The 14,158-nt window shown below is 33.8% G+C and overlaps 2 protein-coding genes across 4 annotated transcripts in view; one reads left to right on the forward strand and one right to left on the reverse strand.

The window, feature by feature from the left end:
- LOC120767948 (5'-AMP-activated protein kinase subunit gamma-1) overlaps positions 1–14,158 on the forward strand; it is a 218,201-nt gene that overhangs the window by 42,885 nt on the left and 161,158 nt on the right. The gene's annotated exons all lie outside the window — the stretch shown is intronic.
- On the reverse strand, positions 5,171–10,750 carry LOC120767993 (sensory neuron membrane protein 1). Its single transcript, XM_040094414.1, has 8 exons — positions 10,640–10,750; positions 9,292–9,449; positions 9,048–9,195; positions 6,736–6,990; positions 6,132–6,428; positions 5,866–6,075; positions 5,623–5,801; positions 5,171–5,563 (listed from the first exon to the last, which is right to left on the reverse strand). Exons 1-8 carry the CDS (start codon positions 10,748–10,750, stop codon positions 5,314–5,316), a joined length of 1,608 nt encoding a protein of 535 aa, XP_039950348.1. The 3' UTR covers positions 5,171–5,313.

Raw genomic sequence — 14,158 nt, forward strand, 5'->3', positions numbered from 1 at the left:
AAAAAAAATTAATAAACGAAAAAGTTGTTAAACTTTTACACCCCTTGGTTTCTTTTGGCCCACCCTGTACTACTGTGGGCAAATAACAGTAAGACTTTTTAAATTAAATTTCGCGCGACAACCCTTTCGTCGAAATATTTATTTTCTGCACTTAAATAGTTTTTTGTTTCTGCTGTTTTTTTTTTTTGCCTTTTCTGTTCTCTTATACCCTTAGAATTAATGTAGACACCCACTTTACCATTGGAAGGCTTCCAAAAGGACCAAAAATAATAATACCGCTCGACATACGGAGCGCTCGGAGTGCACACTTCAAACTTTAAACGCGTTTTTCTCAAAACACACTTTTTTAAACTGGCGGACATGATTCCGGTCGAACCACTCAACCGATTTGCTTAATTTTTTTTTTTAATGTTCACAAAACGCCTGGCTATCGTCCCTACTAGATTCATAATTTTTTCTAATTTATTGACATTGTTATGACAAAACTTATGTAAAAAAACATGGGAAAAATTCAAAAAAGAAAGTTAATTACTTTTTTATTTATCAACACTTTTCCAGATTCTAGTAGGGACGATAACCATTCACTTAAGAATAAATTGGATTTTTGTGTTTCAGATGATCCAAACATGAAAAATCGTGTACGCCAGTGAAAAAACGCTTCTCATTCACCCAGCCATTTCTCCGACAGATGTCATCAAAAACTTTCCAAAAATTTTGTTTATACACTCCACGATGTACCTCATGATACATATGTATGTGGAAAAAGTTCTATTGTAGAATAAAAACTTCAATGAAAAAAATGTCAAAAAAACAGGCCAGATTACCCTACTGACCCCTCAAGAGATATTTTTGTAATTTGTCGTACTACTTCTCGCGTCTCCTCCCACTCTTGGAAAAAGTCTTTATGACCTCTTTCTAAGCAAAGTCACAAAATTCTTGAAAAGTATTATCTTCTTCTTATTTCTTTGTCCCTTAGATTTGGCATAGTGTTATGTTGACAATTTTTGTTTATTAAATCAACGAAAATTTACCCTTTGTTAAAAATAGCAACTTTTTAAAAAAATGCATATATTAAGGGGGTATTATAGTATAGAGGCATAAATTTCAGTCAATTTTTGAATTATTGAAATTTTATTTAGCTTACATTTAATTTTAAGAAGCTTTATGCTGCCACTCTTAAATATAGGCAACAAAATGTTTAGAGAATTTCAATAATAAAATAAAAAAATTAATATTTAGCATACATTTAGGCGATTTTAAACAAAATATCGAAGACACATAACTTATTTAACAAAATTATTCACATTCGGTTACAAAAAAAAAATGATATATATTTTTTAATATATATAATTCTAACTTAATATTTTTGTTTGGAATTCGTTGATATTTTAAAATTCAATTGGATTATATTTTGAAAGAAAATACATATATGGCACTTATTTCTCCGGAATGGTGTGCGCCAGCACTTACTTAAATAATTAAGAAAAGCAAAAAGTCGCTAAATAATATATTTACAAAAAGTCGAATAACCGTGTACCGTTATTGAGTTTTTTTTATCATATTACTTTTATTGGTAATCCTGCATATATGGTATACTATACGAGCTAAACTAGCTAAATTATTGTAACAGCACCAAAACAAAACCTGCAGCTGCGTCAAATTCAAATTTCATTCTCTGTTCGCCTTTTCACTTTCATTGAATGCAAAAATTTGTCACACTTGACTTATGCCAAGTTATTTATAGACGCCATGAGAGGTAAGGAAATTCTTAGAGCTAATTGAAAAATGTAAAAGCTGAAATTCACGTAGAGAAAATGAAATTTTTTGCCAAGAAAAGAATTACATGCATGCACGATGTTTCAAGCTAAATATATGTACATTGTGACAAAAAAGTACCCGAAAATTGTAAATAAAAAGCAAAATATTTAAACATTCATTAATATTTATATTGTCGCCACCAAAGTAATCCCCACCAGATGTAATACATTTGTGCTGACGATTTTTCTAGTCCTCGATACACTTTTCATAAGCACTTTTTGGGATGGCCTTCAGCTCTTTCAGCGAATTTTGTTTTATCTCTTAGATCGACTGAAAACGGGTTCCACGGAGCGGCAATTTCAGTGTGGGGAACAAGAAAAAGTCACACGGAACCAATTCTGGTCAATACAGTGGCTTGTCGATAGTATTCATTGTATTTATGGCTTTAAATTCGCTCACAATCGTAGCTCAAAGCGATGGTGCATTATCATCGTATTTTTTCTTCCACTATTCCGGCCAATTTCGACGGATGTCCTCACGCAAACGCCTCAATACGGCCAAATATAACTCCTTATTTGCCGTCTGTCCGTCCCGAACAAATTCATGATGCACTAAACCACAAATATCGAAAAAGAAAACAATGAACATCATCTTGAGCGGCTTTGACGTGTTTTTTTGGTTTCGGCTTTTTTTTTCCTCCATTCCAATGATTGTTGACTTCTTTGCATATCAAACTCATAAGCTCATGTCTCATCGTCAGTCATAATACTCTCCATGAAAGTGGACTCGGAATTCACATGATCAAGCATGTCCCATATTTATTGGGTCGAGTCGAATAAGAACGCGTTTCATACCCAAAATATCCACCAAACTCATTCGAGTGGACTCGCGATAGATGTCGAGCTCCTGTGCCAACTTTCTTACACTTGCCTTACGATTTTCGAGCACTAAATTATTCACGTTTTTAATATTTGCATCAGCGGAAGCGGTCGAAGGTCGTACAGAACTAGGTATGTCTTCAACGATCTCTCGACCGTCTTTGAAGACTCTATACCACTCGTAGTGCTATAAACAACCTGTTCGACAGATCGCGCCACTTCTACCAATTTCGCAAAATACATCTTTTGGAATGTAATTCCGATTTCCGGGTGCTTTTTTGGTCCTAATGTATATGTATAGGTATAGAATTCGCAGCGATCCAGTAGAAAATTTATTAGTTGGAACTGGAATATGAAATATACGATTTTTAGGCACAATTTTTTCCATTATGGATTTATGAAAAGTAGAATAATTGAAATGCAATTTTCGAATTTCGGAGAAACAGCAAATTTATTAGGTTTATATTTTTGAAAGTGATATTGTCAAGTTGGAACTCGATACCGAAGAATAATTGTACTGATATTTTTGAAATTTTGGAAGTTCCATGAAACAGAAAATTATTTGAAGAAATTTTGTCACCTCCATTAATTTATAAAAACTCGATACATTCTCTAAATACATTCAATCTGCATTTCGTGTTCCTTTTTCGTATTTGTTCCCGTTTGCGTTGTCACTAAACACCTGCAAATGAGCTGTCATTTAAATTTTCATTCAAAATATAACACGTTCGCCAAGAATCGTTTCGCTTGCTCAAAAAAAAAATGAACGAAACCAACGAAAAACACGACAAATTACATGGCAACAATGAAAGAAAGCTGACATCATTCAAGTCAAGGGAAAACACACAGTGCATAAATCAAGAGAAAGATCAAAGCGAGATTATCCACACATTACAAAACAAAAAAAAAGTTTTTTTTTTGTAATTAAGATCACATGTAATTTTATGGCACTTCATATGCAAATTGTTGCTATTAAGTAAAAACTAATGAAAAAATACGCCTATATGTGGTGCCTTTGTTATTTGTTATTTGGTAATGTATAGATGTGTTATAAAGTGGGGATTATGCAGCGGTACTGCTGAGGTGACTAATTTCGGATTGAACCAGACATTTCTCTCCTTTTCTCCACAAAAAGCTACTCATTTGTGGTGAAAACGTTTTCCGCTGGATGCAAATCTGAAGCTCAAACAGCGAAAAGTTGCGCTTTACAGAACTAAAAATCTCTGAAATAAGTCAAGATTTGTGGGTTGGAGAATTGCCTTATTCCACAATTTCGAAGAAAGTGGGAGCGGAGGTTGTTCTCACTTAAAGTACTCCTTAAATTCTAGTCAAGTAGACAACCAAGCTTAAATTCAGGCGAATTCTTCTTCTTTACTGGCGTAAACACCGCTTTCGCGGTTATAGCCGAGTTAACAAGAGCGCGCCAGTCGTTTCTTCTTTTCGCAATGTGGCACCAATTGTAGATTCCAGGCGAAGTCAGGTCCTTCTCCACCTGATCTATCCATCGGAGTGTAGGTCTTCCTCTTCCTCTGCTTCCCACGACGGGTACCTCGCCGAATACTTTCAGAGCTGAAGTGTTTTCGTTCATTCGAACGACATGACCTAGCCACCGTAGCCGCTGTCTCTTAGTACGCTGAACTATGTCAACGTCGTCGTATATTTCATACAGCTCATCGTTCCATCGAATGCGATATTCGTCGTGGCCAACGCGTAAAAGATCACAAATCTTCCGCAGAACCTTTCTCTCGAAAACTCGTTCTCTCGAAAACTCGTAATGTCGACTCATGTTGTCATCGTCCAAGCCTCTGCATCATATAGCAGGACGGGAATAATGAGTGACGTATAGAGTTTGGCTTTTGTCCGTCGAGAGAGAAGTTTACTTCTCAATTGTCTACTCCGTCCGAGTGACGTGGGAGCCCAGTAGCGAGTACGAGGACTGTTTGTTTGATAACAGGAGATATTTCAGTCGAATATGTGTGTGAAAAGAGACAACTGTCGTGCTTTTAACTTCAGCTTTCAGCATTAGAGCGCAGTATTAAGCCCAATATACCACCCGTTAGTGGTTATGGTCTTCCAAAGCAACTTCTGTCCTAATGTGACCGAAATTTATTGATTCGCCTGGAAAATGAAAGGTTTTTCAGAACAAAACTAACTATGTTCGGTCGCTGTTGATCATCTCCTCTTTTTCTTTTTCATTCCCCTATATTTACCCACCTTATAAATCTTCTGCGCTTACTCTATTCACAAATTAACGGTTACGTTCTTTGCTCTTAAAGAGAGCGTATTCGGTATTCAAGACAATTTCTGCTGTCGCCAAATTGTTAGTCATCCTAACCAAATCTAACTTAGAATTCGTATATTTATTTTAAGAATAATTTTTCAACAAATGTTATGAGTCAGCACGAGTTTCATGGAGTCAAAAATTTTGCTGTTATTTCAGAACTTCTCTTATTTTGCTACGAAAATGTTCTTATACCCATGCTCTCATTCCCTTTACTCGAATTTTATGCCTCTGTGAATATAAATGCATCATATTTGTTGACTAAACCAAAAAAATCACTACTTTATTTTATTTATTTTGTATGTATGTATGTGTCTTAAGATCATTATCTCCAGAGAGAGATTTGTGAATAAAATGTGCTTATCATAAAAAAATTACAACTTTTTATTAATAAAACTAAAATCTATCCATCGCATCACGACGGTTCGAGAGATCAGCCTGTGCAATAGGTGGTACGGGCTTTTTATCTTCGGGTGGCAATGGCTTTACATCCTCCACTTTATTGGCGAGCTCCTTTATAGCTTTCGGTGGCACAGTGATATCTAAGCTATCGCTCTTCTTGTAATACAAATAACAGGTGGACATGAGACCGACCAAAGCCATGGTGATGAGCGACCAACGCAACGCAGAATTGAATTTTAGACCACTGAAAAGAGCGGTTTAAATATTATGCTATTTACCTGGCACCTTAACTTTAAAACTTACAGAAATAATGTATATTTTAGCATGTTTGTGAAGGTCTTATTTAGTGCCACGCCCTCCTCAATCCAAAATAGTGGAAAAATCATTTTACGCAAATTTTTGGTGGGTTCAATTTTCTCAACCGGCTCCATGTCCATGTTGAACTGCAAACGCTTGGCGGCTTGAAAAGGCGTGCCAGAGGTCTGAACGAAAAAAATATTGTCTGTCAGAATATTAATATATTCCTATAAGTTGTATAAATTTTACCAATTCGAAATCAATGAACACCGCATGATCCTTCTCATTCGGACTTAAACCGTTCACTTCCTCTAGCAGTTTGGGATCCGCATTAAAAAAGTGTGGCATCGATGCCATGATTGGAGCACCAACACAAGGTTCTAAATTCATAGTGCCTTTGGGCGGACAAGAATCAATATCTTCCGGATCGTCGCAAAAGCAATGCAAGCTCGGATCTGCCTGTGGAGTAGTCGAAGTTATTACTATTTGATTACACAAATGTGTCAGTCAAATACCTTTATGTCACCCAAGTCCATGTGATAGCGCATTGCTGGCATGCCATGATATGAGGACTTACGTTTGTAGGTGGCGCCGAAGGAGCGGCATACATCGGGCGTGAAAGCCCATAAGCCTTGCTCTTTGGTCATGAATGGTGCGAAAATTGTCGAATCTGTGCCGATAAATTCGTTACACTCTTCGCCGCCCCATACATCCAATGTGGGCTCATCACCAAAACGTATGACTTTGCCAAGCTTGCTCACATTTTTGACGCCACGACAGACGGTAAAGCGACCGCCGTCGGTGTGATTGTTCTAAAAGAGAATGTGGTTATTATTGAGCTTTTCAGTAAACATATTATGAGTAGTTTCGGCATTACATTACATTGACGCTGCTTTGAGCGAGAAGCAAGCAGCTACTTTCAAATGATCATTTTTTTTAAACTTGAAATTTCTAAACAGCCCCTTTTTTGAGTAAATTTTTTTGAAGTATTCATGGTTCGCTTCGAACAAATTTACCTTCTGCCATTTTTTAAAACAACCGCTATAGTGACGTCATCAAGCCAACTGATATTGTGTTATGCTCTAAATATAAAATTTTACCACTTTCCCCTATACTCACATTGGCCATAAACGAGAATAGAAAATGTGTTGAATTCACTTGTTTCGCTTGTTTCACCTCACCCGTGTAGAAAGCCGTGCAGAGCGCTTTAGCGGCAAATTCCGTGGACGAACAGTCCACATAAAGTCCCCGAAAGAATACATCCATAAATTTAACTGTGATTACTGCTTTCTGCCCGGCGAACACAATATTTATAGCTTTGGCGACGAGATCCAACATGGCGGCACGATCGCGCTGCACAACCACGGAGATCGGCTGCAAAGGTGATACGGAAAAAGATTGTAATTTCTTAATTATAATAAATAATATATAATAAAATAGAGATTTTTATATTAGTTGACATTTTATTAAACTCATATCCAAATACATAAGAATCAATATTCTATTATATAAAGTTGGGTTGTCAGCCCAAAAATAATAATTTCTCGAAAGTGTGATAATGATAATGTAAAAATCAGCTGTTTTGCTTTGTTTTTATGTTTCAAAAATATATTTTGGAAATATTCCAACAAATGAAAATGCTTTTTGAGTGTAACTGTTTGCGAATAGTTTTTAAATAGGTTTGTTCCTAAGCGACTTACTATCACAAGCTAGTCTGCTGGAAAAGCGTTTCTGAAGCCATAAAACTAGCAGAAGAGATCACAAGAAGCAGAGAAAACTGCTAGTTTTCGTTAGTGGAGAATTTCTGCTGGCAGAAAATAAGTACGGTCAAGGGAAGATTCGTTCTTTGTGAGTGTAACTTGTCAACTTTCACATAAATCTTCAAGTTGAGGGCACTGATTCCGAATTTCGTGAGGAAATTTTAATAATTTCCACTCGTTGTTGGAGCTCATATCTATCCACGATAAAATGACAAACCGTACTGAAGAGTAATGTCAAAAAAAAATAATAATAATAATAATATGGCATTGTTTGCTGTCTCTATAGGTTTACCTGTTGAAAAACCCTATACTTCCTCTTCCTAATGCCACAAAATTATCAAACAAGAAATTCATGAGAAGCATGTCAAAAAGGTTATCTCAAGTAAGCCTTATATAGTTGAGTCATGTGTAGAAATAGAAATTACAAATTCGAACACATTGTCGTATTCACATACTGCTCCCGCGTCTCATTCGATTTTTCCGCAGTGTAGGCAAAATCTAACAGCTTATTTCAATTTCCGTTTGCTCTCGCTTAGAAAACCAATTCTCAGTCTAAATTATTAATTACTAGTTATTAATTTAATGGCTTTTCATTTATTATACACAAAGCGTTAAAAACGTTAAAAATAGAAAGAAAAAAAATCATTGAAAAAATTGCTTGCCAGGGTTGCCGGTTAGTTATATTTTGAAGCCACGCGTTTTTAAAGTTTGCAAATATTAAAATAAAAGCGAAAATTATAATTTTGAAAGAACTAACAAAAATATTTTAAATATTAATTGTTAAAATATTATTTTTATGCGAACCCGAAAGTTTGCTACATGAAAATTTGAAAAAAAAATTATTTAAAAAATTTTAATTTAAATAATTTAAATTTAATTTAAATAAATTTTTTTCTTTTAAATATTAATTTTTAATGCGAATCTGAAAGTTTGCTGCATAAAAATAAAAATAAAAATATATATTTGAAACAGTTTTTTTTAATAATAAATTTTTTAAATTTTTAATATTAATTAATTATGCGAACCCGAAAGTTTGCTACATAAAAATTAAAGAATTGGTTAGACCTTTACAAATTATCGCATTTACAAAAAAAGCATTTAGAAAAAAAGCGAAAAAACTTATATTTTTCGATTTTCATATTCCATAATAGATCAGCGTATATAATTTTTGGAAACTAACAAATCAAAGTGGCACAAAATTCAATGGAAACGAAAGACAAAATAACAAACATTAAAAGAAAACTAATTTACGGGTGATTTGTGGTCGGAAAAAAGAAGGTGAGGCCCGTAGTTGAATTTTTAAGCATTAAAAACGGCTTACCTACGGCCAAACTACGAGTCTTGATTAAAAATGTTAAACTGTAAAATTGTGTAAACTTATAAATTGAAAAATGTGTGTTTCTAGTTAAAAATCATCTCAATGGCAAATAAATTAATGAATTTGCAAATGAACACATTTCCCATAAAACTCAATTAGGCATACAGAGAACAATAACCAGACACAACAGCGTGCGAATTATATTAGAAAAAATCGACAACCGCAACAAACTCTAATTAAAAATGAAAATATCTATATTTACTTTCAAATTGTTCAACACACTTGTCGAAATTTCTTAAAACATCACAACTTTTCAACACACTCAACTACAACTTTCAACACACTCAACTCACCACAAGCAATGGATGTGGAATTGTTATGAGCTCTTCACCGGTTAGTCCTTTTGAATCCTTTTCGTTGAAATAAAATGTGTTGCGCATATTGAACGAGATCGAATCTTCCAATGGATCATCGGCCAGATCGTACTTATCCTTCCATTCACTAATGTTATAAAAGTTATAAAAGGCATAAAGCAAATATTTTATTTTATAATTTTATAATTCTTTCTTTCAATTATGTTTTTTTTACTAAACTCACTCGAAAACAAATGGTCCGATTTCTTGTAAATTGGGCTTTTCACCGTTCATCACCTCATCCGGATTGGTAATGTTGAAAACGTAAATATAGAAGTGTAGTGGGAATGGCGTCTGTGTCCAGAGATCGCGTATTTCGGTGCCGGGTTTAAGCGAAACTTGCTTTGATGAAATTAAAAGGAAGTTTTTATAGTAATAGAAGATTATAGTAAAGTTTGTTTTTATAGTAATAAAAATAAACAAAGTTATATTTTATTGAAGTTATTAACTTTTAAAAGATTTTAAAATTTTTTCAATTTTTAATATTTCGTATATGTATATTATTTTATTGACATCTTTTGCTTTTGTTTGATTTTTAAACAATTATATTTATTTTTTTTTGGTTAGTTTGTAAATTTAAGATATTTTATTATTATTTTTTTGTTGTAAAATTTATTTAATTTTTTAATTTATTGTTCATAATTTCCTTGGTGGTTTATAACATTTTTTTTCTTTGAATTGCTGGTTTTCTTTTATGGCTCTCGTCGTTTTATTCTTTTTCATTCCGTTACAAATCCTTAAAAAAATTGTTTAGATCTAAAATTTTCTTAAAGACTTTTTATGATGACTAACCTGTGTACAGAAAAATTATAATAACATTTGGTGGTCTATTTTTTTTATTATTTTTTTTCCTATAAAACTTTTTTCATGCTTTTTTTTTAGTATTACTTTTAGTAATCTTATTTTTATTAATGTTTTTTTTTAATTTCTATTTTAATTTTTTTCAAATTATTTTTTTCATGCCCATTTTTTATTTGTTTTTTTTTACTATTACTTTCGGTATTTTTATTTTTTTATTATTTTGTTTTTTCTTTTTTGTTTGTGTTTTTTACAAATGTTTTCACAATAAAACTTTTATTCATGCCTGTTTTTATTAGTTTTTTAAATATTATTTTATTATATTTTATTTTTAGTAAACTTATTTTTTATTATTTTTTTAAATATTTATAACATTTTTTTTTTTTCAATAAAACTTGTTTTCACGTCTATTTTTATTAGCTTATTTTATATAATTTTATTTTATATTAATTTGTATTTTTATTTTTAATTTTTTGTTTTTTTTTTAATTTTTTTAATATGTTTTATATTTTTGTTATAATATTTTTTATATTTTTTTGTTAGTTATTTTTTTTTTTTTTCTTAATTTTTCCCCAATAAAACTTTTTTCACGCCTATTTTTTATTAATTTTTTATATTACTTTTGGTATTTTAATTTTTTTTATTGTTTTTTTGTTTTTTATTCATTATTTCCCTAATAAAACGTTGTTTCATGCCTCACAATCAACTGCATGACATTAATTTTTAATATGCACCTTTTTAATCATCATTTTGAGTATTTTCGGAAAACCGACCCAACCGAAAATCACGCCAAACAGCATCGCCGCCACAGAGGCGATCAAAAGTTTATGCCTTTCCACTTTCATGGTTGTGATTCGCAGTTATTTAAAGTTATAAGCAAGTAGAATGAAATTTTAATCGAAATGCACTTTTCAACTTCGGCTGAACGCTTCGTTCTCAACTGCAAGCCTCGGTCTCAGCAAACACACTAAATGCGTCTATTAAGTTTTACTTTCATAGAACATGCAATGGATATAGTTATTGCCCAGACGTCAGATGTCTATCTACGTCGCAAATATATATATATATAGATATGTATATATATGACAACAACAAAAAAGAACAACAAACACTAAAAACCGCGGTGAAAAGTATTCAAAGTCGTTACTCCCCATCGACGTATGTACAAAAAATCTGAGAATAAAATCATTATTAACTTATTTGCCTGCCGCCAGTCAGTCATCCATTCAATACATACAAGTATGTAGTTATTACGGCTACTGCTCATATTTTTTTCGCATAAAATTCAATAATATGTGCAATTGATACCTGACTATTGTGTGGACATTACGACAATTTGCAATAGACGCCGTTCGCAACACGCCCGCACGCCTAGCGCTGGGCAGAAATGCACACGCATGTCGAGGCCTGGAAATAGCTGCATGTGTACAAGACACGGCCCACTTCATTGCAGGTCGACAGCACTTCACCTTCACGCCAACTCCTTGACTACGTCTATCCACCCTACAAGCGTATTGAAGTCCTTCTCAGTATCTGGATTGTGGCATGGATATTCGTTTGTCCCTCGCTTTGATTTTTTAATTGTACTAACTTTGTGCGGAAACTTTATGCAATTGTCAAGAAAACGCCCACTTAGTTTTGTTGTGATTGTGCAAAAGTTCTCACAAAACAATCAGCAATTATTTGCAAAAGGGTTGCCCTCTGTTTTTTTTGCAGTTCTGCCAAGTCTATAAAATACTCTGAAATTGCTACACTCACCTGTCACATTCCAGTTTTCTCATCAGCTGTTATGTTTCAAGTTGAAAACTCAATTCAAAACTGATTGGATGTCTGTCGTGTTTATGGATATCAGTGGGAACTTAGATTGAGTCATATTTAGTGTCAGTTTGAGACAAGCTTCCCAAGCTTCTTTAACTCCTGCCAGTGATGCTCATCAAATTTCTTGGTAATTGATTAAGTTGTTGTGCTTTTGTACTTCTGATCGTTTTATAAAGTCGTCATAATTTGGAATTGGCTTGATTACCTATGCTTGTGAGGCGATGTGATCCCTATTTGGAAACATGGAAACATGTCTGCAGACGGCTATGCAGTCAATTAGCAAATATTCTGTATTTTCAGGCTCCCTGTCGCAGAACAAGTGGACTGAGTTTGTCCAAATGATTACATATATAAATCTGCCGAGGTTGCATGGCGCATGCCTTGGAGTTGTTACCAATACCTCTCTCCGCCTACTCCTTCTTCCATGCGGATTACCTTCGTTATGGTATCGGGATCCACCGCGATGGATGGTGGTTAGTGGATGCTGCGGAGCGGGCGAGCTTATCAGTCAGTGCATTTCCGGTAAAACCTGTGTGACCAGGCACCCATATAAGGTGCACTTGGTTACGTTCCGCTACACTATTAAGGCGTTCTCTATGTACACTTCTGCGCCAGTAGGAATGGAGATATTGGTGCGTGGTCCTGCGACTGACTCCTGCTCTAATTCCCTCCGACGTTTTTGAACCTTCAATGTACCACTTGATTGTATTATGCCTAAGAAGTAGTTTGAGGGTAGATTCATTTCCTTCAGCCTTGCTACTAAGGTTAACCTTGAACTTCTTGGTGTGAAGTTCACCCTTTTGGTAATCCCTTGGGAGCCAAGGGTATTACAACACTTAGATCTTTACTTCTGTCACACGCTTTTGCTGTCATTTGCAGCAGTGTGTGTTCAAGCATGACTTCAAGAGCTGTCGTCGGGTATTTACGCATTGCACCCGACATGGAGATGCATTCATGCCGTTGAGCTTCGATATTTGAAGTCTGCGAAGCCTGCCCACCGCCTCATAAGTGATTATCGGTCGCATGATCATATTGTATAAATACCTGAAAATGCTTAGCTACAGCTCCAGCTTTGACCATGGTCGAGTCGACATGCTGCTAGCACCGCAGAGTAGAATCCGGCGTGCGACCAAGATATTTGGCCATGTTTTTCACATCTACCTCCAAAAGGTTGGGTTCCTGAGGCCGGGCAGGAGTCGTCTTAGAGATTGATGTTCAGCTCAACCTCACCGCATTATCCTTTAGCCAGGTTTAAACCCCTTTGTATAAAGTCACAGAGAGTGTCCTCGAATTTGCCTCTGGCTATAATAACAATGCCATCCGTACTTAATATTTCTTGTTTAAATAAAGCTTAAAACATCACCTTTCCAACACCATATCAAACTTTTTCGACTACCCAATATATTGATGTTAACCCTATATCTAACTCGATTATTGAACCATATTATTGAGAAAATTTAACAGTTGAATAACAACATATAGCAAGAGTATAAAAATATACAAAAATATTACACTGACTAATATTTTAAAATTCGTTGATCTGGCAATGCCGAAGCGCTGTTAATGCCGCAGTTTTTTCCTATTTTCTTGTTTACATACTTAAACTGCAATTTATGTATTCCTATTATCCTATTAAATGATACAATTATGAAATACAAATTTCAACTGTCGGAAATAGCTTTGGAAACGCCTTTGCACCTGTTCAAAATTCCGCAATTCGCATGGCTTTGTTTATCATCTGCAAACTAGCTGAACTTGAAATTTTAAATGCCTGCCAATTACCTCAAATTACAACACTTCCGATGGTATTTTTTCCTTGAAAATAAATATCACTTTTGACAGAAAAAACTTTCATGGATTTGTAGGAAAAAACATGTGCTTATGATGGGTAATTAAAATAATAAAAACAATTTATTTCTAATTAAAAATGCGTAAAACAATTAAACGCTGGAAACGCTGGAGCTTAGAATTCAAGAAAAAAAATATAAAAATATGCAAAAAAAAAATATACTTATATAAATAAAATTAAAAAATCTGAAGCTTTTTTTCTGAATGGAACTGGGTAAAATAATTTATATTTCTTATAAAAATTAAAATTTCTTCAAATTGAAAAAAATTTTAAATTGAAAAAGTATCAATTCTTTTTTTTTCAAAAAAATCTAAATTCTTTTTTGCAGTAAGATAAAATATTATATGTTTATCATATGTAAAAAATTCCGGAAAATCATAAAGTAATATTTTGCAAATTTTAACGATACTCCTGTCTGATTTTCGACTAGTACATCAAAATTTAACTCAAATGAGTGAAAATATAATTAATTAATTTTAATTTTTCACCTAATTCTGACGACTTTTGCTTGAATCTGTAATTTTTCTCAACGTTCTGCCAACTTGAAGTCTACATTTCCCAGCTTCAATGCGAATAACGCACAAAA

This window comes from Bactrocera tryoni, chromosome 1 (genome assembly GCF_016617805.1).
Source record: "Bactrocera tryoni isolate S06 chromosome 1, CSIRO_BtryS06_freeze2, whole genome shotgun sequence".
Classification (NCBI taxonomy): Eukaryota; Metazoa; Arthropoda; class Insecta; order Diptera; family Tephritidae; genus Bactrocera; species Bactrocera tryoni.

Coding starts and splice junctions, on each gene's coding strand:
- LOC120767993 (XM_040094414.1), bottom strand. CDS start 10,750: ATGAAAGTGGAAAGGCATAAACTTTTGATCGCCTCTGTGGCGGCGATG. Junction 6,991..9,047: donor TTCCACATCCATTGCTTGTG/GTGAGTTGAGTG, acceptor TCACCTTTGCAG/CCGATCTCCGTGGTTGTGCA. Junction 6,076..6,131: donor TGGACTTGGGTGACATAAAG/GTATTTGACTGA, acceptor ACTACTCCACAG/GCAGATCCGAGCTTGCATTG.